The 24,668-nt window shown below is 31.4% G+C and overlaps 1 protein-coding gene across 1 annotated transcript; it reads left to right on the top strand.

Moving 5' to 3' along the window:
- Positions 1-2,703: 2,703 nt before the first annotated feature.
- On the top strand, positions 2,704-24,205 carry LOC108477789 (uncharacterized). The gene is made up of 3 exons (XM_017780280.1): positions 2,704-3,255; positions 23,358-23,441; positions 24,086-24,205. Exons 1-3 carry the CDS (start codon positions 2,704-2,706, stop codon positions 24,203-24,205), a joined length of 756 nt encoding a protein of 251 aa, XP_017635769.1.
- Positions 24,206-24,668: the final 463 nt, after the last annotated feature.

The raw sequence follows: 24,668 nt of genomic DNA, 5'->3' as shown, positions 1-24,668 counted from the left end.
TATAAACTACACTCAATCATATCAAATCATAAGCCAAAATCATATTAAATCATATGTTTCATAACCCCAATTCACCTCATTCATTCACATGCCAAAACCTTACCAAATTGACCAATTTCACTAGGCTATTCAAAACACATCATATTGTTCATATAGCATCACATGTTTCATACCAAGAACTCATTCATATACACAACCATAATCAAGCTAAATCACATGGCTAGATATATACATCACAAAACATAATCAAAGTACTTCTAGCCTATATATGCCATACTTCAATATTTACACTTTCAAGTTGTACCAAAATAGAGTTTGATAGTATGATGATGATCCTTGATGATCCCTGAGCTCCTGATAGCTACGATATCTATAAAATAATGCAAACACACACAAAGTAAGCTTTCAAAAGCTTAGTAAGCCATAAGCAAATAAACTTAACAAATAACATCAATTCATTCATATAATTTGAGGCAAAATACATTCACTTAAACATATATCTCTTTTATTTCATTTGAATATGATTCACATATACATATAATAACTCATTCTCATACTTATATCATATATTCATCAAGGTACATATACTTACCTTTCAATCTCAAACATGATATACAATTCAAACGTACCTGAGTCGGATACAAATTCACATAGTTATCTATTTTCTCGGAATGCCCTTTGAATCGTTCGGAATCATAAGGATACACGGATAGCTTGGAAAGTTCATACAATGCCAACGTCCCAGACATGGTCTTACATGTAATCAAATACCGATGCCTCTGTCCCAGGCAGGGTCTTACATGAAATCAAATACGATGCCAACGTCCCAGACGTGGTCTTACATGTAAATCATAAGTCGATGCCAACGTTCCAGACGTGGTCTTACACGATAACACATATCAGATCCTATGTCATGACATATGTATCCTAACTATTCCTAAGGTTCATACGGGGCTTTTTGGACGTCGGAACTTTGTTGAAACTTTCTCGGATATCTCATTCTCAACACATATAATCATTCAACATTGTTCAAAACAAGGGCGTAGCTAGGGGGCTGGCATGGGCCCCGGCCCCCTTAAAATGTAAAATTATATTTTTGGCCCTTTAAATTTTTTAAAAAATTTAAATTAGTAAAGGTAAAATTGCACTTTGGCCCCCCTTAAAATTATAAAAATTTGATTTAATCCTTTACAAATTTTAAAGATATAAACTATAGAAAATTAAAATTTCATCCGCCCCGCCTAAAAATTTTTTTTGGCTTCGCCCCTAGTTCAAAAGCATATAATCAATAATAATTCAATTCAAAAAACATTTATTTGTATATAAACTTACCTCGTATGGATTTGGACAAACGGAATCAATTACTCGACGACTTTCGACTTTCCCCGATTTAATTCCGTTTTTTTGTTCTTGATCTATATAAATTCAAATTTAACTATTTTATTTACGAAATTATTCAAATCAATCCACAAACACACATTTAGGGCATTTTACAAATTAGCCCTCATATTTTTACATTTTGACAATTTAGTCCCTTATTCACAAAATCACAAAATACACATAATTTCTTTGCACACATAACTAGCCGAATTCTCATACTATTCATATAGGTCCATATATTTCTTTTATTTCAAATTTTAGTCCCTCAATTTACAATTTTCATAATTTAGCTCGTTTTACTCAAATTCATCAAAAATCCAAAGACAAAATATACTAACCTAACACATATCTTTCATTTTCTATCATTTAACTTCACAAAGCTTATAATTTCATCAATGGCTCAACTCAAAATCATCAAAAAAATCAGAAATTGAGACACGATCTTAATAGTATACAAATCAACGATTACAAAAACATAGAAATTATCAAAAATCAAGTCAAAACCATACCTTAATCATAGATTTCCTTAGCCGAACCCTAGATTTCTTTTTCTTTTCTTTTGTTCAACAATTTTCGGCAATAAGAACACATAATAACCTTATTTCATGCTTTTAGTTTATTTTAATTAACATTAATATGCAATTTACCCATGTATTAAAACATATCATTCATATAAATAAATGGTCACTAATGTCCATTCATACTTCTAATGGTCTAATACCAACATAAGGACCTCTCAATTATAAAGACATATCAAATAAGCACTTTAGCAAATAGAAGGCCACTTTTACAATATACGCGATTAGGTCATTTTTACAAATTAAGCACACGAATGATAAAATTTTCACACGAAATTTTCAAACATGTCAATTCACATATCATAAACACAGAAAATAATATTAAAATATTTTTGACTCGGATTTGTGGTCCTAAAACCACTATTCTGACTCGGGTCTAAATCGGACTGTTACAGTACATGATAAAGTCGACTGCTCTAAATAGAAGGATGGCCAGATGACAAATTTTACTTTTCGAGTTTGATATAGTCTATGTAAACCAGAAGGCAGTAAAAGGGAGTGCAATAGTAGATTTTCTAGCTAGTAGAGCTATAGAAGATTACGAGCCTTTGAACTTTAATTTCCCAAATGAAGATATGATGTATGTTGCGACTACTGAAGAAGGTGCTCAAGAAGAACATCTTTGGAAACTGAATTTTGATGGGGTTCAAATGTTATGGGTAACAGAATCGGGGCAGTCCTAGTATCCCCAAATGGAAAACATTATCCCTTTACTAGTAAATTGGATTTTGAATGCACGAATAATATGGCAGAATACGAAGCATCCATCATGGGTATCTGTGCAGCCATAGAATGCAAAAGCAAAGTACTACAGGCATATGGGGATTCTGCATTAGTGATCTATCAACTCAAGGGCGAATGGGAGACAAGAGATCCCATGTTTATTGAGTATAGAGGGCTGGTCATGGAGTTAATTAAAGAGTTTGATGACATCACCTTCTGCTACCTCCCGCGAGATGAAAATCAAATGGCTGACGCACTGGCTACCTTAGCTTCTATGGTCAAAGTGAACAAACAAGAGGATGTAAAACCTATCCAGATGAGTATTTATGAGGCTCCGACCTATTGTTACAACATCGAGGAAGAAGAAAAGGATGACCACCTTTGGTATCACAATATACTGAGATATGTAAAGAACCATAAATACCCGAAGCAGACAACTGATAATGATAAAAGAATGCTAAGAAGACTGGCCAATAACTATGTCTTAGCCGGGGAGATCTTATATAAAAGAAGAAAGGAGCAGGTGCTACAAAGATGTATGAATGCTGTTGAGGCCAAACAAATCTTAGAAGAGGTCCATAAGGGTGTTTACGAAACACATGTTTATGGTTTTATAGCGGCCAAGAAAACCATGAGATTCAGATATTATTGGTCCACCATGGAAGGGGATTGTATCAATTATGCCAAGAGATGTCATAAGTGCCAAATTTATGGAGACAAAATTCATGTGCCTCATTTACCTCTTCATGTTATGACTTTTTCATGGCCTTTCTCTATATGGGGTATGATGTTGTTGGGTCGATCTTGCTAAAAACTTCTAATGGGCATCGATCTATCTCCGTGGTCATCGATTACTTCACCAAGTGGGTGGAGGTTGCTTCATATGCCAATGTCACAAAGTCGGCAGTTAGCAAATTCTTGAAGAAAGAAATCATATGTCGTATGAGATGCCAGAAAAGATTATATTTGACAATGCTTTGAATTTGAACAACAGCGCGATAGTAGAAGTCTGTAGTCAATTCAAAATCAAACACCTCAACTTGTCACCATATCGCCCAATAATAAATAGTGCAGTGGAGGCAGCCAATAAGAACATTAAGAAAATCGTGGGGAAAATGACAGAGACTTATAAAGATTGGCATGAGAAGTTACCATTTTCCTTCTATGCTTATCGAACGTCTGTCAGAACTTTCTTCGGGGCAATGCCTTTCTCTTTGGTTTATGGAATGGAGACAGTTTTGCCCATTGAAGTCGAGATTTCTTCCCTCTAAGTTTTGACAGAACTGAAATTAGATGAAATAGAATGGATCCAATCTCGATATGATCAGTTGAACTTGATCAAAGAAAAGAGGCTAAGAGCTATTCGTCATGGTCAAATGTACCAAAAACGAATGATACGAGTTTATGACAAAATAGTTCACCCCAAAGAATTCCATGAGGGGGACCTAGTATTGAAAAAGATCATTCCCATACAAAAGGACTTCAGAGGAAAGTGGATGCCAAATTGGGAAGGACCTTATATGGTAAAGAAAGCTTTTTCTAGAGGAGCACTGATTTTGACCGAGATGGATGGAAAAAACCTGCCTAATCCTATGAATTCGGATTCAGTCAAGAAATACTTCACCTAAAAAAAAGGGAGAGGCCAAGGTGAAAACTCGCAAAGGGCTTCTTGAGACCAAAGGGGTTTTGAGTTGAAAACTTAGAAAAAGGCAGCTCAAATTTGGATTAAAGATTGAACATGTGATGGTCGAGTCTTCTCAGAAGGAAGAGTGTTACATCTTGGGGTATCAACAGAGTACTTTAGATCTCTTAAATACATATCAGGCTCAAAAGAGTCCTCGAGAAGTTAGCGTAGAGAAGCTCATGCTATGATATCTAGGGCACCTAGTTTTATCTTATTCATTTTGTATTTTTAGCAACGTTTTCTATTTTGATTAATCCATTCATTTCGAGCCTTACTCCCAATAAATTTCAATATTGCCATTGTTACAATCTTTTTCAAGCATTTTTACATTGAAATAACGATTAATGGACTAATAATATTCAAGTTAAAGGAGTTCTGAATATTACTCTGAAAGGTTTTCTAAATAGTACAAGAATCTAAAACAGGACCACTAGTCAGAACTAACCAAATTTAAGAGTTGGAACTATTTGGGAAAGAATAATCTAACTTGTAATTATTTCTTTAGGTTTTCTGTCAAAGATACCACCTGAACAAGAGGGCAGGGTAATACGTCAGTGATAGAACCTTGGTAAACAACGAGCAGTGTCAACCTAAGCATTAAAAGGGGATCATTCTCGAAAAAAATGACATTTTGCATTCATGCAAACATCATTTATACACATTTAGTTAAGAGCATTTGATTCATTCTGATCATAACATCCTAATTGCTTGGCATAAATAAAGGCCCATGAAATGGTTTCTACAGATCATGTTCCCCAGAGAACGGTGTAACAGATCAGTGAAACCACATATCCTATACCCTGAAGTTGCAATAGAACGGATTGAAGTCATCATGACCAATCTTATCTCCCTGAAGTTGCAGTGGAGCAGATTAAAGCTGTAAATCTTATTTCCCTAAAGTTGCAGTGGAACAGATTAAAGTTACAAGTTATAAATCTTATCTCCCTGAAGTTGCAGTGAAGCAGATTGAAGATAGCGAATCTTATTTCCCTAAAGTTACAGTGGAACAGATTAGAGCTACAAGTTATAAATCTTATCTCCTTGAAGTTGCAGTAGAGTAGATTGAGGATAGCAAATCTTATTTCCCTGAAGTTGCAGTGGAATAGATTAAAGCTACAAGTTACAAACCTTATCTACCTGAAGTTGCAGTGGAGCAGATTGAAGATAGTGAATCTTATTTCCCTAAAGTTGCAGTGGAACAGATTAAAGCTACAAGTTATAAATCTTATCTCTTTGAGGTTGTAGTGGAACAAATTAAAGCTATGGGTTATGAATCTTATCTCCCTGAAGTTGCAGTGGAGAAGATTGAAGATAGAAAATCTTATCTTTTTGAAGCTGCAGTAGAGCAGATTAAAGCCGCAAATCTTATCTCCTTGAAGTTGCAGTTGAGCAGATTGAAAATAGCAACTCTTATCTCTCTGAAGTTGCAGTAAAGTAAATTAAAGCCACAAACCTTATCTCTCTGAAGTTGCAATGGAGCAGATTGAAAATAGTAGATCTTATCTCTCTAAAATTACAGTAGAGTAGATTAAAGTTACAAACCTTATTTCCCTGAAGTTACAGTGGAGTAGATTGAATATACGAATCTCATCGCCCTAAAGTTATTGTGGAATAGTGATAAACTGTAATATATACATATTTTTACCCTATGCTTGGCATATTTATGGATGATTTTTCCTTGGTTTCATTGAATTCAATGCTCCTAATCCTTTAAATTCATGTTTTATACTTAGGCAAACATTGGAAGGCGAAACGAGCAAGAAACGGGCCAAAAACGGACAAAATGGGCTTAATTCAGCATGGCACACGGCCTGGGCACTTCCACATGGGTGATTCACACACGGGTAGACCACATGCCCGTGTGTCATGGTCGTGTTGACACAAAACCAAGTCAGAATTACACACGGCCTGAGCACCTTCATACGGGCGTGGCACACAGCCGTGTCCTGTCAGCCTAAGTCTAATTCTACTCGGAAAAGGCCAATTTTGGGCTAATTTGGGCATTCCAAAGTCTATTTAAAGACCCTAAAAGAGGATTAAGGGGGCACACAGAGTAGAAGGCAGGAAATACTCAATAACAGCCATCAGGATCAGCTTAGAATGGGGATTTGCATCAAGACTGAAGATTTCTATCCAATTTCCTAAAAGTTTTTTGGGTTTCTTTATGTTTTGTTGTTTTCCAATTTTTTAGATGTTTTCCATTATTATGAACTAAACTCCCTAAATACCTAAGGGAGATGAAACCTAAGGCGGATCTTATTATTATTTGAGTTATATGATAAATACTTATTCTTATTCTTAATTGTGAAATTAACTCTTGCGTTAATATTCCAGGATATTAATTTAGGTTTTTGATGTGCTTATTCAGTGGAGTAAAAGTCCCTGTTTAAAAGTAGATCATTCATAATTAAGCGGAGTTGCATGCAATCCTAGAGATAGGACGACATAAATCTACCGGATTAGAGTCAAATCTAATAACGGAATCCATAAATTGAGTTAAAACGACAATAGGGGTTTTAATTAGAAAGAGATTTCAATTAATCAACCTAGAATCAGTTATTTTTAGTCTCGAGAGAGATATTAACATAAATCAAGGATTTCTACGGATTAAGGCAAGTGTATAAATCGTCTAATTCAGAAGTGATAAGTGAAGTCTAGGTGGATTCTTCCTTGGGTATTGTTTTCTCCATCGATTTTCCAAAAGTATTTTCAAACTTTTATCTTTGTCGTAACCTTAGTTAGTTAGATAGTTAATTTTAGTTTTAGAACATCTCTTCCATTCTTAGGCTAGATAATAAAAAGATAGTAATTTTTAGTACTTTTAGTCCTCGTGGATACGATATTACCGGTCTCACCACAACTGTACTACTGTTCAATAGGTGTGCTTGCCTTAGTCAAATTTTTAGTTAGTTTTACGACCATCAAATAGACTAAAGCTACAAGCTAGAAATCTTATCTCCCTGAAGTTGAAACGGAATAGGTTAAAGATACGAATATCTCCCCGAAGTTGCAGTGGAGTAGATTGAAATTAAAATTCCTATACCCTTGAAGTTGCAGTGGGTTGGAATGAGGCTACTTGAAGAAGAGAAGCACCAAATAAGTCGAGTTCGGCAAGACCAGGAAAAATTGACACTTTTTAAAGTCTTTGTTCTATTCCCGTTTCACAACAACGAGTAAAAAGAGGCAGCTGTAATAGCCCAATTTTGCCCGGGCCGAAACCAAACCAAATAAAAATAAAAACAAAAAAAATTTAACTGTCCAAGTCTAATTACAAAAGAAGCCCAAATGACCCAAAATAAAAGAAACCTTAACGGCCCTAATGGCCCAAAACACTTAAACATTTTCAGTAAAACAAAAACCCTAGACCCCTTGGCGCCGTTCATCAGGCCACATTAGCACGCTACTTGTCTCGAGGCCTAATGCGCGTCTACCGCCTTGCATCAAAACGGCAAAGGGCGCATCTTCTCTCCCATTTGTTGACTCCAAAGACACCTGCAAATACGAAAAAGCAAGAACAACAAACACGCAATGGCAACAAGAATAGTAGAAAAAAATAGAAAAATAACATTGTAAAAAGGCTATAAAAGCCTAAAAAACAGATTGAAACCCTCTTTTTTTTTTTGAAAAATCGAAATAAAAAAAAAACAAAGCAATAAAAAAATTCAAAGGTGATCTCTTTTTATTTTTCTTTGAATCTATTATTATATATATAAAAAATAAAATAAAAAGAAAAGAAAACTCACCTGGTGTTCATTTTTTGCCGTCAAAAGTCGAAGGGTTCTTTGCCTTTTTGGCGATTTTTTGGTCAGCTTTTAAAAAGCCGACCCTAGATTCGAGCTTAGGGAGCTAAAACAACCAAAATGGAGGTTTTTTTGTGTTTTTCGGCCACCGTGGATAGTAGAGCTGTCGCCGGCGACCGGTGGTCATCACGATGATGGCTCACCGGAACCAAAGTAGGCCGAAAAAGGTTGGAGAGAGAAAAAAGAGAATGAAGAGATTTTTTTTTTGAACTAGTGTGAAATGATTTTGTTTTTTGGAATTTTTTTACTTATATAGGCTTCCAAAACGACGTCGTTTTGGTGCGACCCGTGGCCCGAATCACTCCGCCTTTGGGATCTGCGTGTTTTTTCTTAAGAGGGGATATTTTCAGTTTTAATCCTTTCGCTTTTAAATACCCTTCAATTTAGTCCTATTTTCAACTTTTTTTTCTCTTTTAAATTTATCTACTTAATTTTTTTTTTATTTCAGTCCCCTAGAACTGTGCGTTTAGAGGATAACGGGATAGTTTTCTAGTTAGTCCCTCCTCCTTTTCACGCTTTTCACTTTGGTCCTTTATTTTGTTTTATTATCATTTATACTTGCAATTTTATTTAAATTTTGATTCAGTCCCTTATTTATTTAATCTTAGCCTTTCATGAAATTTATTATTATTATTATTATTTACTTATTTATTTATTTATTATTACAATTTCAGCCTTTCATGCATTTTTTATTTTACTATTATTTACTTATTTATTATTGTCTTACTTTTTATTTTAAATTTTATGTTGTTCATATTTGTATATATTTTTCACTCTTTATTATATGTTTGTACATTTTTTGCTCGTTATTTATTTATATTTTTTACATATATACATATTATTTATATTTACATTTGTTATTAAGCATATTTCATTTTTATTTTTACTTGTTTTAAATTACCTTATTTATTTTATTATTATTATGATTTGATTATTAATATTAATATTAGTACTATTAAAATACATTAGTATTATTATAGTATTCCTTATTCATTTCTCATATATAATTCTAATATTCTACCCATATAGCCATTTTATATTATATCATCATCATTACATCATACATTATGTTTAAATATAATTGGTCTGTTTTTATATTATATCCCAAATAAGATAAATACGCATTGTTTTAAATGTAACATTTGTTATTACTTAATGAAGGAAATTTTAAAATTAAGGCAATGTCCCGTATTTGGAGATTCGAGAAGTCGTGTCCTAACTTACGGGGTTCAACTTTCTCCTTGAATCTAGATAACTAGACACCCCTTTTAAAATTAAAACACATGAGATTTAAATAGTAATTAAATAAAGAGTAAGCTTATTTTTAAGGATTCGAGATGTCGTATCCTAACTTACGGGATATGACATTTTTGTTACTTCGAGATAAGAGGGCCTTTTACACACGTTTAGTTATTCAAGTGATTTAACTAAAAACAGCATTATGCAAAGTGGAATCATGTTTTTTTTTTAAATTCTCTTCAAATTTTCAATTCTCGACACTAAGACATCAAGTAATCAACTAGGTACCAATTTTGGGCGTCACGAGGGTGCTAATCCTTCCTCATGTGTAACCGACTCCCAAACCCATTTTTTGAATTTTGTAGACCAAAAATCATTATTTTGGTAAATCAAACCTTTTATTAAAATGATCAAATTACGAGGCGATCCAATCACACCTCATAAAAAAGGATTGGTGGCGACTCCATTTTTGTTTGTTTCAAAATAAAAGTCGATTTCAATAAAAATGGTTTCGAAAAACATGTCAAGAATTTACATAGTAAGCCTCACATGAACTTACCTGAAAAAAACAAGAAACAAATAAGACTTTGAGGATTAATCTATAATTTTTCATTTTCCGTGATTATCCACTGATTGGTTTAATGCTCGATCTATATGATAATTCATTTCAATTTATCAATTCCAAACATATTATAATAGTCTATTGTAGTCATATATTAATTCAATTTCATTTTTCAAAATCTCTCTAAAATTTTACATTTTATGCAATTTAGTCCCTAAAATCGAAATAGCTATATCTTTCAAATTTGAGCTTTAGTTTATAATCTTATTTCAATTACTTCCTTCTACAGCCCTTTATTATCTATAATTATAGAAATTTAACATCAATTTCAAATTTTACACACTTTAGTCCCTATGGTCAAAACTAACAATTAAACTTTATATACTAGTCCTTTTACACATCTAAGCTCAAAATCTAAAAAATTAAAACCAATTTCATCAAGCAGTCATCAATAGATTTTTAAAAACTTTAACAGTTTGAAAAATAATATACATGCTAGCTAAATCGAGCTTCCACGATCTAAAAAACATAAAATTTACAAAAAAACGAACTTTGAAATCCTTAGTATGCAAGACTATAAAGATTGAAGCTCCAACCCTTGTTTCCTCTCTAAAATTCGGCCAATAAGATGAACATGGAATAAAGAGTGACTATCTTTTTTTTTTCTTTTTAATATACATATGTTTATTCTTTTAATTAATTAAACTTGAATATAATTAACATAAAAAACCCCATCAAACCGTCCACTACTTCTAAATGGTCTACTTACTAATTTAAACTTTGATTTAATTACTATAGTAGTCCTTTAACAATTAAAATTCTATAAGAATTAACTATTACCACTTTTACAATTTAATTATTGTGCCTTAATTAGTCACTAATTTGGAAAAATTGTCTACCCAAAATTCATTTCACCTATATAATAACTCCATAAATATTTAACAAAAATATTTACGGGCTTGATTTACGGAAACAAGGTCCCGATACCTTACTTTCGACACCACTGACTTAAGGATCATTATGCTTGTTCCTTAATTAACTATCTAATTAACAAAATTACAGGACCAAACTCTAATTAAACTTCATACTTACAGACTCAAACATCGAAAATAAGATTCTGAAACCACCGTTTCTGACACCACCGAAAAAAAGACTGTTACAGATATCACCCGAAGATAAGATTAAAACATTTATAAAATTAACCCTCAAAGTCAATCCAATTGTTTATTGCAGTTAAATTGTCAACTATTTTTCATAATCAACACCATATTCAGATAAAGTAAAAGGAAATAAATATTAATTGTTGACCTAAACCAGTCGATAATTGCAAGAAACAAAGTATGACCAGAAATGACAGCAAAAATGGGCACATTTGCTGGTACTATGAAAAACAAAACAAAAAATAGGGGACAACAAATTGATTACACAGTTCGGTTTTCCTACATCTTCAGAGTCTAGCTCAGTGAGATGAATCAATTATATTTGAAATGAATACAATCAATGAACTTTATTCTAACACATCCAAGTGAAAAATCCTCACTCTTGTATCTTAAAGACTAAACCTTTCACCACTAGATTCTCTTCGTGAGAATTTAGTCTGAAATGCACTCATAAATCAACGTTCTTCTATGAACTGATAAGTACACTCTACTTAGTTCTAACTTACACAACCCTCTAATATATAAAAGTTTAAGACTTGCTAAGATAAAGATAAATTACAATCAACATCCCACTAAAATAGCCTCATAAAAAGACTTTACAAATATCCTTATAGAGTTCGGAATAAAACAAACATCTTCAATATAAGTCTTTTAACCAGTACTAATTCAATCTTCATATTTTATGGGATTCGACTACTTGATTCATTCTAATCCAATCTTCAAAGATTTGTTACTCCAAATTGACCTTCAAATATGGGTAAACACACGCCCACAAAATCATTAAGTTATATCCAAATAAGACAAGTTATATTGACTGTTGATGTGCTAGTAGAAGTGACTACTTCTATTGATACATCGACAACCACTTAATAAAAACATTTGCCTTGACAATAAAACCTCTATCAAAGTTGAACAAGCCTTCCATATTTAAAGCAAGAATCCATATTCACCAGGTAATATTTACTCCATCTTAATTTTTCCAAATCTAATCAAATCAATTATCCTTAATATAAGAATACAAAAGACTGTAAAATCAACTCATATCTTCATGGATTGCATATATCAATATATAATCAATTATCCTTAATGTAAGGTTACAAAAGAGCATAAAGTCAGCTTATATATTCATGGATTGCATATCTTAATACATATGATAAGTGGACCATATACGAATCCTTGAAAAATAATCTTACTTGATTCAATCTCTTTTCCAATGATATACACAAGATTAATTGCACATAATCTTCAAAAAGATGAGTAGTAATAATGGAGAGAATTATTTTCATTGACATATAGACAACCACTTCAAAAATTTGATTCAAACATCAATAATTTTATTTATTCTCTTAATTTTTTATTCACAGAACTTGTAAATTCCGTGTAACTTTTCAATTCTTCCTACATCAAGTTTTCAAGTTGTTCTTTTCACTCAAATGTCAAGTTTTTTGGTTGGTGTGATTCGACATCTTACGACACAAATCACCAGTATTTCAATAGGAGTCTAACTTTCATTTACTTAACCCCTCAACAGCATTATTAACACACCAGTGAGAGTGCAATGTATTAGGGACCTGTTCACAATAACATTCATGAATTCTCCTAATTTTAATATCAGATTATTCCAATTAAAGCAAAAGCTCTTTTCTCCTTTTTTTTTTTTTTTGGTCTTTTCTTCTGACTTTCAACAATACAGAGTCAAATTAACGATTCTTAATTTATTCTTAAAGCAAATCCTTAATATCTTACCCCGATTAAGGGGACTAAACTCTCAATTTCATAAGGTAAAAAGAAAAATTATCACAAATTTCTTACAATATTTACATATTCATCAATTTGATTCTAATTCTCAAAAGTCATCTAAAAATTATAAAAATTAAAAAATATAATTTTTTTAAAATATATAAAAGAACTTTAACTTCAAATATATGGAAATTAATTTAATTTTTTATAAAATAAATTATTTAATATGGAAATTGGAGTAAGGAATTTTTTTTAACCAAAGAGTGAAAATATTCCATAAGCACATAGCAACAGTAATGACTCAAAAGAAAAGAACATCCGCTGTACCATCTTCTATTGCGGTGGTAAAAGGTCCCCATAAAATTGAAATTTATTTAATAATTTGAATGCTTTGGTGACTTTACCATTTCACTTAAGGAGCTAGGTATTTTACTTTTTTTAAGTATCACTATTCAACTACTTTTAAGGGGTGATTTCAAAGTAGAATCATGGACAAATCTTGGCCATCCAATTTTTTTTTTTTAAAAAGTTTAAGATTAGGGTTTTATATTTTAAGATATTAAAAAATTTAGGTTTAGATTTTATGAATTATGAGTCGAGCATTTAAATTTTAGGGTTTAAATGGAAAACAATAAAATGATAATGTAACCCTATCTATGATGAATACATATTCATATTAATGTCTTTGGTGGAATCTATGAGTAGAATAAATAAAGAGCAGCCACTCAACCTGGTGACAGATGAATTTGTGAATAATGGTCAAAAGAAATCAAAGGTAAAAAGATTAAAATAAAAGAAGCTTGATCATCAAGTTGTTTTCATAATGGAGTACAAAGTGTACCAATATAGCATATTTTATATTTTAGTTATTTAGAGCAGACTGTTCGTCAAACTTGTTTTTCAGTTTAAAGTACACAAAGGTTCAATCTTATCCCAACCTAAATTTACCCTTCTTATATTGCTATTTCTTTCTATAAGTTATTAAAGTCGAAGTCGTCATATCATCCCATCATCCTACAAGTTGAATGTAATTTTATGTATTATGTTGCACAAATTCTTGAACTAATCTGTGAGTCTTTCGTTGTATTGATAAAGATTTGAAGTATTGAATTTTTTAAAGTTAAAAAATTGGAGTTTTACTTTGTAAAAAATTATGTATGTGATAAAGAGTGATAACGATTCGGTTTGATTGGGCTTTTTTTTTTAGATTTTTTGAGTTGTCCATTATAATCGATTTTTTCAAATTATTTTTTGGTTTTCAATTTTAGATTTGTTTTAACAATATGAGCTTAATTTGTTTTATGGCTTTTGAATATTATTTGACAAATTTTAATATATTTTTCATAAATATTTTGTAAAGACCAATATTTTTCAAGAACTTTTAAATTATTTTTATTATTTTAAATATAAAAATAGAATTGGTTCGGTTCGGGTCAAATTTGATTTTTCTTGCTTAGCCCTAATGTCTAAGCTAATTAGTAGGTTAATTAATTAGAGTTCAATTAAGTTATTCAATTAAATGTTTATAATGATGATGGGGAGAATATATTTGATGTACCGTCAGCATGAGTTTTATGCAACATAAATGAATAATAACATGACATATCATCATTATTGAGTAAAATAAAAATAGTGGGTGTCTTATAAATAAATACTAATAATTTTATTTAAACATAATTACATATTAATTAATTATAACTATTATAGATAAATATCAATAAATCTGGATTTAGGATTTAGGATCTTGAGTTTAGAATTTAAAGTATTAGTATTTATATATAATGTTTAAATAAAATTATTATTTATTTATAAGTTCTTTATAATTTTCTTTATTTAATAATAACTCATTATGTTATTAATCGTATAAGCCGAAAATTTTTTGGGGGCGAATAAAATTTTAATTTTTATAGTCTATATATTTATAATTTTTAAAGGATTAAATTAAATTTTTATAATTTTAGGGGGGCCAAAGTGCAATTTTACCTTTACTAATTTAAAATTTTAAAAAAAAATCTAAAGGGCCTAAATGAAAATTTTCTATTTTAGGGGGGCCGGGGCCCATGTCTGCCCCCCTGGTTTCGCCCCTGTTATTAATCACATATGGTACATGAGATTCATGTACCAACAATGCATCAAAAAATATTCTAATAATTTCTTTTGAGAAAAAATTCTATTAATTAATTCTTATGGAAATTGATAATATAGCTAATAAGTTATAATTTCAAAAAATATATAAAAATTTCTCCTTGTTTCTTTCCTCGGTTTCTCCTACTTCTTTTAGAGGGGTTAATTTGCTTTTATTCTATGTTAGATACAGAAATTTCAAGAAGGGTGAATTCGTATTTAAAAAATTGATACATTTTAAGTACAAGGTATAACTTTTACCACTCTATCTTTTTGTTAAAGTCTAAAATAGAATCTCTCCCCTGATTTTTGTGGTTAAACTAGAACTCTCTAACTTTTACAAGGCTCAACTACTAACCCTTTAAATCCCCTTAATCTTTTCTACCCAAAACATAATCTTAATTGTTTCGAACATTCTATTTTTGGAATGAAAATATTTACAAAATTCCCATGAATAAAATCAAACCTTATTCCATGGTAATTACATGAGATTCCTCTTTCTTATTCTTAAGCAGATCCCCGAGAGGGATGTAACAACCCGATTTAGGGCATAGTCGGAATAGTGGTCTCGGGACAACAAATCTGAATTTAGAGAGATTATTTTATTATTAAAATGGAGTCATAGCATGTTCATAATAGTGCACGAAAAATTTGGTGAGCTAATTTTAACGTTTGTAAACCCAATTGTAAAAAATGACTAAATCGCATAAAATATAAAAGTCCTAAATTTATAGCTAGAGGTGTCAAATAGTTAGAGAATAAAAATTGGGGGTCTTAAAAGGGCAATTAGGCCCTTTTAAAAGAGCTTGGCCGGCCATGAGACAAAGAAGGGTAATTGGTCAAAGTGTTCGGTAAGTGATGACATGTTATGTGATAAAATAATACCCTAAATGCCTAGCTGTCATTTTTTTTTCATCCATTCTTCCCTATTGACCGAAAATATCAGTCAAGAGAAGGGTTTTGAAGCTTGAAAATTTTAACAACTTATTCCTTTCACAAGAAGTGATTTCCATGTCCTTTGTTGATGATTTTTGTATTTTTGAGACCCTTGAAGCATGAGCTTTCAAATGAGGGGTATATCTTGCAAAATGGTTGAAGGTATAGGGTTTTTCCATGAGAGCATTTAGGGTGTTTTCTGAAATTTTATGGAAGAATATGAGTTTTAGTTGTGTAATAGACAACTTTTGTGAAATGTGTTACCATGAAAACACCTAAATGGACTATTTTGCACAAGTTGTAAAATGAATGATAAATGTGTGAAATAGAGAAAAATTTGGGTTCTATAAGAGTAAAAAGAGTTCAGCTAGGCTTAAGATGCGAAGAAATTCGATAAAAATTAATTTTCGAGCATAGGGGAAAAATTGTTATTTTATCGAAGATGTGAATTTTTAATTGCTTAAATTTATTTAGTGATTAAATGAGTGCGTTTTGCTATTATAGATCAAAAAATACCGAATTTGAGCCTAGACAGGGGAAAAACCAAGCAAATCGACTAAATTGACTAGTCGCCACATTTTGTAATCCAAGGTAAGTTGTATGTAAATAGTACAACTACATTGCTATTATATGTGCTTGAATCATTATAGTAGGAATTGCTTGACTGTGGAGTTGAGAATATTTAATGACATTTGAGATAGTAGAATCTTCGTTAGAACATTAGGAAGTACATTGTGTGACATCCCTAATTTGATCCTAGTCGAGATGTGGTTTTGGAACCACAAAATCGAGTTATAAAATTTATTAAATATTAAAATTCATATCTACTATGTGTGATAGTGCATGTGTGAAATTTTGATGCTTATATACTGTTAGTTGAAAGTGAATTTTAGTCAAAGGGCTTATGTGAGACATTTGTGAAATAGGTTAGGTAAATATAAAGTGATCTATTAATGCATGTATTCAAAAATGTGGACTTGCATGTCAAAATACCCATTTTTGGGATAGTGGCCGGTCATGATATTGTTTTATATATAATATGTATTTTTGATTTAACATTTTATATTACAAATGAATTAATAAATAAAAGGGAGATATTAGATAATAGTTAGTGGGAGGAGAAACCAAAGTTGGTTCATCCTTGTCCTCCATTGCCGGAGCTCAAAGTGAGGGAGAAGAAAGTTTTGTTGTTTGATTTTTGGCTTAGATGATGGCTAGAATGAGGTATGTATTGAATAATTCTTGAAAATTTATGCATAATTGAGATGATTAGTTCAAATTTTACTTATCCCATAGATTAAACTTAGGTTTTTGAGGTTGGAAATTCGGTCAATAAGCTTGAAACTCATAGTAGATATTTTTTTTGTGACATTAAGATGGTTGGTTATATATTGACTTATTAGCTTTGAAAGTTGAATGACATTGGTTAATTTGTTCATGTGGGTATTCGGCCTTGTGAATGTTATGGAATAAGTTTCAATTATGTACATATGTGATTTTTTGAATAATCGGTCATTTATCTAGTATATGTGTAAATGGTAAATTGTTTTTAACTTGAAAGTTGAGATTAGTGTATTTAAAGAGAGTTGCCGAATGTGGTCCTTGAAGTTGTTTTAATGAATAAAATGTGTAGTTGAGTTATAACATTCGGTTAAGGATTAAGGGTTCTAGCAAGTTTGGTATAATGTATAGTTGTAAATCACCTTGTATTTGACGTTTTTTTTAAGGATAGGAAACGGCTAATTAAGATGTTGTTGGATAAAATTCTAGTTAGGTTATGTTAAAGCATTCGGCATTTCTTATAGTATTGTATACGAGAGTGGGAAAAAATTGGTAATTATTCTAAGTGAGTTATGATCTTAATAGGAGCAAAATAGAATCGGCTATAATTATGATGGAGTGATTCGGTCATTGTTTGGCATAGGTGAAACCATTATGAAATTGCTACTTTGATCTTGGAATGAAAATTTTAAATGGAGGTTAAATTTGTTTGGTTAGGGCCGAATAGGGTTTATAAGTTAATGGTATGCTATATATATATATATATATATATATATAGTTAAATTTGTGTATATGAAAGCGTGGTAAGTAATGTGAATTTTTGTTTGTGCATGCGAATTAGGTATTGGTATAATAAGCATAAAAGTTAGTCATGGCATATTTTATAAACATATTATGCATTGAAGTTATATGATTGTCAAATGTGACTATTAAAGAAGTAATGTTGAATAAGTAATTAAACAAATTCATTTTTTAATTAAGCTCATGAGCAAAGAGGATCTAAATCAGATAAAGGAAAGGAGAAAGCAATCGAGTAGCCTATCCCAGATTGTTCAAATAAATCCGAGGTAAGTCTTTGAGTAATGGAACTTAGCTTAAGATTTGATAAACGATGATATATATTTATATGAACATAATAAATAAAATGTGACCTAATGGTTCTACTTGTATTACATATTAAAATAAATAAGTTTCTAGCATATAAGTTTAGTTATAATGAAGAATGATATGGAATACGGGTAAAGATGGGACTATGAATTGGTGTAATTACCTATAGTAAAATGATAAGGAATAAGTTACTTCTATGAGCCTTAGCCGATTGGTTATTAGAAAAGTGATATTTAAATTATGATTTGTATGTGATAATAAGAAGTACTTATATATGATGATATGTTTTAAACTCAAATGGTAAGTTCTTAAGTGTTTGGACTTGGAAATTTAAGAGCAAATTGTAATAATCTGCTTAGGACAGCAGTAGTAGCGTGATTTTTGAAAATCACCATAAATTGTTGGAGTGGAACTAGAGACTGAATAAAATATGTAATCAAAGATCAATGAGTCTAGTTTCTTATAAAATAAACAGTGCAAGCAAAGGAATTTCCTATAGAGAGATATTTAAAGTTGTGTATGATAGTGTCAGAATGAATCTGAAATCCCCTGTTCTGTTTATAGAAAATCATTATAAATAGTACAAAAATTTTTATAAGATAAAATTTATATTATTAGACTCCTTAATGAGTCTAGTTTCAAATGAAATAAACAAGAACATATTTTGAAATCTGTACAATGAGAAATTTGATTCGTAGTGAAGAGTGGTCAGTATAGTCAAACAGTAAAATAGGGGAAATTTTAAGAAAATTCTGGTTTTGATTGGCCAAACCAAAAATCCTGAAAATTCTATGGATAGAAGATATATGAGTCTATTTTCGGGAAAAATTTACGACACTTCATTTGGAGTTTCGTAGCTCCAGTTACAAATAATTTAATGATTGTTGCTCAAGAAAACAGCTTGTAGTGAATCTGTGATTTTGTTGTAAACATTGATGAAACTAATTGAGTTGCTTATAAGCTATTGCTGAATTGATGTACAAGATAAATATATAGGTGGTGAGGCCAAAATGGCTAAAATATAAATGTGTGCAAGTTATCCGAATGGCTATTTTATAAACGTAAGCAATGTATATGTAATATGTGTTGATAGTTTTATAAATTGAAGGTGTGGTGACTTATATGTTGTTTAGCCGAGTGGTTGTCATGAGAAGAATGTAAGTCATGTGTGTATTTTCTTATTTAGTTGGAAGTTTATTGAAAGGGATATATATATATATATGTATATATAAATATGTGTTAAAGTCGAATGCTATTATGACATGAAGTTAAGGTACATGCTATACGCTTATATTCGAATGAGGTTAATGAATTACAATGGTGATAGTTTGTGTGAAATGTGGTAACATGTGATTAAATATACATGGAATTTGGAAAGTATCCGGGTTAAGACTCGCTGACTGCGTGATGTGGCCTAATGGCTCTTGTGAAATGAGACTAGCTATATTGAGATACGAATAAGTTCGAATGAAGTGATACCTTATTAATTTGTTTCCGTGTTGGAAATATCGAAGGTATGTGAATTGATGTGTATACAACTTGTGAATTAACTAAGATGATATATCCGGCTTAAAGTCCCGCAGCTTGGTAATCGTAACTGGATTCGGATTTTTTAAAACCTAGCGAGGCTATGACTAAGTGCCTTGAATTATTTCAAACCGAAGACCATTTGTATATCTTTAAGATAAGGATTTAATTAGTTTCATAAAATTTACTAATTTGAGTTGTATTCGCAGGATGTGCAAATACAAGGTATGGATTATGTTTGGTCATTTATGTATATGTGATAAGGAATATGTTTGGTCCTTTATATACATTATCTGAAACTTTAATACTTGTCATGATTTGATTATTTGAAATATTAATGTGAATATGAACTAAAGAACTAAGCTCCTAAATACATATATACAATTATGTATGTGCACGAAATGAGTGCATATGATTAAGTGGTTAGAGGTATTGAAAGATTGAATTGGTAATCGGTAACTATGGAAACGGTAAGTGTACAAAGGTTAAGTATATGGTAAGTGATACTTACTTGCTATGTGAACTCGATTTCGTTTGTATTACAAATGTACTTGGGGAATCACTTATGAGATGGTTATAAGTTATATTCAACGAGTATTGACTCTATCAAATTGTTTATGTAAGATGAAAACATGAATATGTGCTTCCAAATATGGAAACCGAATGTGATTATAGTGTTATGTTTTAGTTTGGCTGATTAAACTAAAAGTAGCATTGATGTTTTTAAATGCAAAAGGGGTATATACTCTTAAATTTGGATGAAATAGATGAATTACATGTGCATACATAGGGTTTAATCTATTTGACCGAATGGTGATATATCTTGACATTTCAAAACGTGATTTGTGTAAGGCCTAATCTTAAGCGACTTAGTAATAAATCAACAATTACGGATGATCAACACATTAAGTTGGCCAGGTATGTATTATGTACTTGTGTAGGCTTATTAAGCCCATCGAGACTTCACTTGGATTTTGTGTAAGTTATAAATGTATTTAATCCAGCAAAGTTAATTGTTTTACTTAAGACTTACTAAGCCTTGAAAGCTTACTCTGTTGTTACGTTTCTGCTTTTATAGATTATCAAATTTGGCCTTTGCTCGGGGATCGTCAACAACTCGTCACACTATCACTATCCACCGTTTGGTACCGCTATGTTTTGGATTATTTTATGGCATGTATAGAATAAACTAGTAGCGGAATAATATTCGTTAATGTATATAAGCCATGCGAAAATGGCATCTTTTGAATGTGTACTTATAGAAGTTTAATTTTATCCTGGGTGTATTTAGCATTTATCTAAATGAATGATCTTTATTCCAAGAAAAAAGTAAAAAAAAAATTTACTGTTCTGACATGAGTTACAAGTCTGGTAATACCCCTTTCCTATTCTGACAACGGTTACGGGATAGGGGTGTTACACATTGGATATTGATGCTGTCGAAACCATTTTTTTGAAAAAAGGCATTGACTTAATTTTGAAAATGAAAACGAAAAAAAAAGGGAGTCGCCACCGATCTTTATTAGGTGTGATAGGATTGCCTCGTAATTTGATTGTTTTAAAACGTTTTGTTTTACTAAAACAATGATTTTGGTCTACGAAAATTGAGAAAACAGGTTCGGAGTAGGTTACGTACGAGGAAGGATTATTACCTTCGTAACGCCCAAAATTGGTACCAAATTGATTAATTAATGTCTTAATGTTGAAAATTGAAATTTTGAAAAGATTTTAAAATACGATCCCTTGTTTATTAATGTTAATTTTACAAAAATATTTGAATAAATTGAAGCGGATGCTAAAGACCTTCTTATCCCAAAGTAATAAAATGTCACATCCAGTACGTTAGGACAAGACAGTTTAAACCCCGAAAATAAGATATAAATAACATATCAAATTTTAAAATTAATAGTAATAGAAAGATTTATAATAACTAATAAAAAGAATTTAACACGTTATCATATAAAACGATATAACTAAATAACATATAAGAAATTTAAAATAAATGATATAAATGTATATATACATAATAATTTAAAATACAAAGTATATAAAAATTTAAAATAAATAATACTTATAATAGTTTAAAAGAAATAATATATGTAAAATATTTAAAATTGATAATAATCTAAAATACATTATATGTTTAAAATAATAATAATAATAATAATAATAATAATAATAATAATGAAAATGAAGGATGATAATAATATAACAACAATGTAAATAATAATATAAAAGAATAATGATAGAAAGTGGAATATGCATGATATATAAAAAATGATAAACGTGAAAGTATCAAAGGAAGTAAGTGACAATGAAGAATATAATAATGATAATAGTAAAATTTGGCGTAAATAAGAGGTTATAAACAATTATATTTTTAAAAGAACATATATAATAATAATAAACAAGTAACTAGCTAAATAATAGATAAATGGAATAAAAGTATGCGATAAAAAACATATATAAAAGAATACCCATAAAAACGAGCTATAAAAATAATTAATTAATTAAATAAAAAATTAATGTAGATTCTATTTTAAAAATGAAATGAAACAGACACATAAAAAGATTAAATAAAATATTAAATAAAACAACCCTTTTTAAAAATAAGAACAAAAATAAAGTGAAATGAAAAAGAAGTTAAACTGACTAAGGATGAAAATGAAATCAAAATAAAATACGGGGTATAAATTGCAAATGATAAAAAGAAGCAAGGCCCAAAATAAGGCACGCTAAAAAGACAGGGACTGAATGGGACAATATCCCTTTTGTCCACATGCGCGTGACTATCAGGTGGACCGAAATGGAATAGAAACAAAATTAAAGGGATAAATTAAAAATAAGAAAAAACTGAATTAAAAACACTTAAAAATGCGGAAGGGCCTAGATGGCAAATAGACCATCTAGTCTAAAACACGTGAATCCTAGGCAATTCGGGTCGGGTCGATTCGGTCCAGCTTAAAACGACGTCGTTTTGGCGCTGCAGGCAATTGACCAAAACGACGTCGTTTTTTACCTTTATAAAAGCCAATTTTTTTTAAAAAAATTTTATTTTCTCTCCTTTCTCAAAAAAACAAAATCCCTCCTCTTTTGTTCTCTCTGAAAATCTGAAGTGTCGGCCAGACTCTGATGGACCGCCACCGGCGCCAGTGCCGCCTTATACGACGTTCAAAAGGTAATTTTTTTCCTTTTTACTCTTATATACATATATAAACAGTTTTGAAAAAAATAAAAAAATAAAGAAATATATGTATATACACAAACAATTTCGAAAGAAAGGAAAATAAAGAGAAAACATAAAAAATAAAAAAGACCTACGCTTTGAATTTTGTTTTTGTTTTCTTCTCTGTATTTTTATTTTTTTCTCTTCAAAATCTGTCCAAAAATTACATCCAATTTTCATGGCTTTTATAACCAAATAAATACAATATATTTCATTACTTTCTTTCATCTCTGCTACTGTTTCTTATCTACTCTGTTATTTCTTTTTCCTTTTCTTTGCCTTGTTTACAGGTGCAGCAAAGTAGGTTTCAGGTCTCAAGCGCCGAGTGCGCTGTGGAGGCACATGGAGGGCGTGTCCCAGAGTGGTTAGGCTGTGTGAACCACACGGGCTATCAATACGAACATGTCGAAATGGTCATATGGGCGTGTTACCCTTCCACACGAACGTGTGCCCTGTTTTAAAGGCAATTTCTTAAGGTTGGTTTAAGGACGCGGAATGGTTTTGAATAGTTCTCAACGATCGATTTGGGACTCGTAGGCCCATAATAAGAAGATTAAAGTAGAAATTGAAAAAGTTTTAATTTGGACCGAGTCTCGATAATTTAAGATTGGTTGTATACATGAGATCAAGTTAGGTAATGCTTTGTACTCTGCCTTGGCGTGAGTTACGGGTATAGGGTGTTACATTTAGTGGTATCAGAGTTATGGTTTAGTCAGTTTTAGGACTAACCTAGCGAGAGTACGAATCTAGCTATACATGCCATAGTATGATAATTTCTGACGATTATAAATTATGTTTTTATATAGTAAATAGATCCTGATAGAGCCACAGCAGGTGACGTGGAAAGTAATGCGCCGGCTCTCGCTAAAAGGACTGCACCAGTAGAGAGTTAGTCCGCAACTATGGGCCAAGGTGGAAGGGCTAGAAAGCCTACCTCCGTATGATGGACGCTTGGTACCTAGAGTTTGTTCGTGCGAATCCGAACACTCCACTTCCCCCACCTCCTCTAATTCCTCAGTATGCCCCAGTAGCTCCGCAAGATGCGGACATGTTTAGAAGAAATAAGCCTCCGGTAGATAAGATCCGGAAACAAGGGGCCAAGGAATTCCGAGCTAGCATAGATGATGACCCGGAGTGAGCAGAGTTTTGGTTAGAAAATACCATTAGGGTATTTGATGAGCTAGCATGCACATTGAAAAGTGTGTAAAATGCGCAGTGTCACTTCTACGGGATTCGGCTTGTCAGTGGTGGAACATTCTCGTGTCTGTCGTGCCGAGAGAGAGGATCACATGGGAATTCTTCCAAGAGGAATTCAGGAAAAAGTATATTAGCCAAAGATTTATAGACCAAAAGAGGAAGGAATTCCTAGAGCTAAAGCAAGGCTGAATGCCAGTGACGGAATATAAACGTGAGTTTGTGAGGCTTAGCAAGTATGTACGGGAGTGCGTATCTACAGAAGCCACCATATGTAAGAGGTTTGAGGATGGACTCAATGAAGATATCCGAGTGTTTGTTGGCATCTTAGAGCTGTGGGAATTTGTAACACTTGTTGAAAGAGCCTGTAAGGCTGAAAAGCTGATTAAATAGAGGAGGAAAGTAGC

The sequence above is a fragment of the Gossypium arboreum genome, chromosome 12 (genome assembly GCF_025698485.1).
Source record: "Gossypium arboreum isolate Shixiya-1 chromosome 12, ASM2569848v2, whole genome shotgun sequence".
Classification (NCBI taxonomy): domain Eukaryota; kingdom Viridiplantae; phylum Streptophyta; class Magnoliopsida; order Malvales; family Malvaceae; genus Gossypium; species Gossypium arboreum.
The sequence above is the reverse complement of the archived record's forward strand: the minus strand, read 5'-3'. Positions and strand labels throughout refer to the sequence as shown.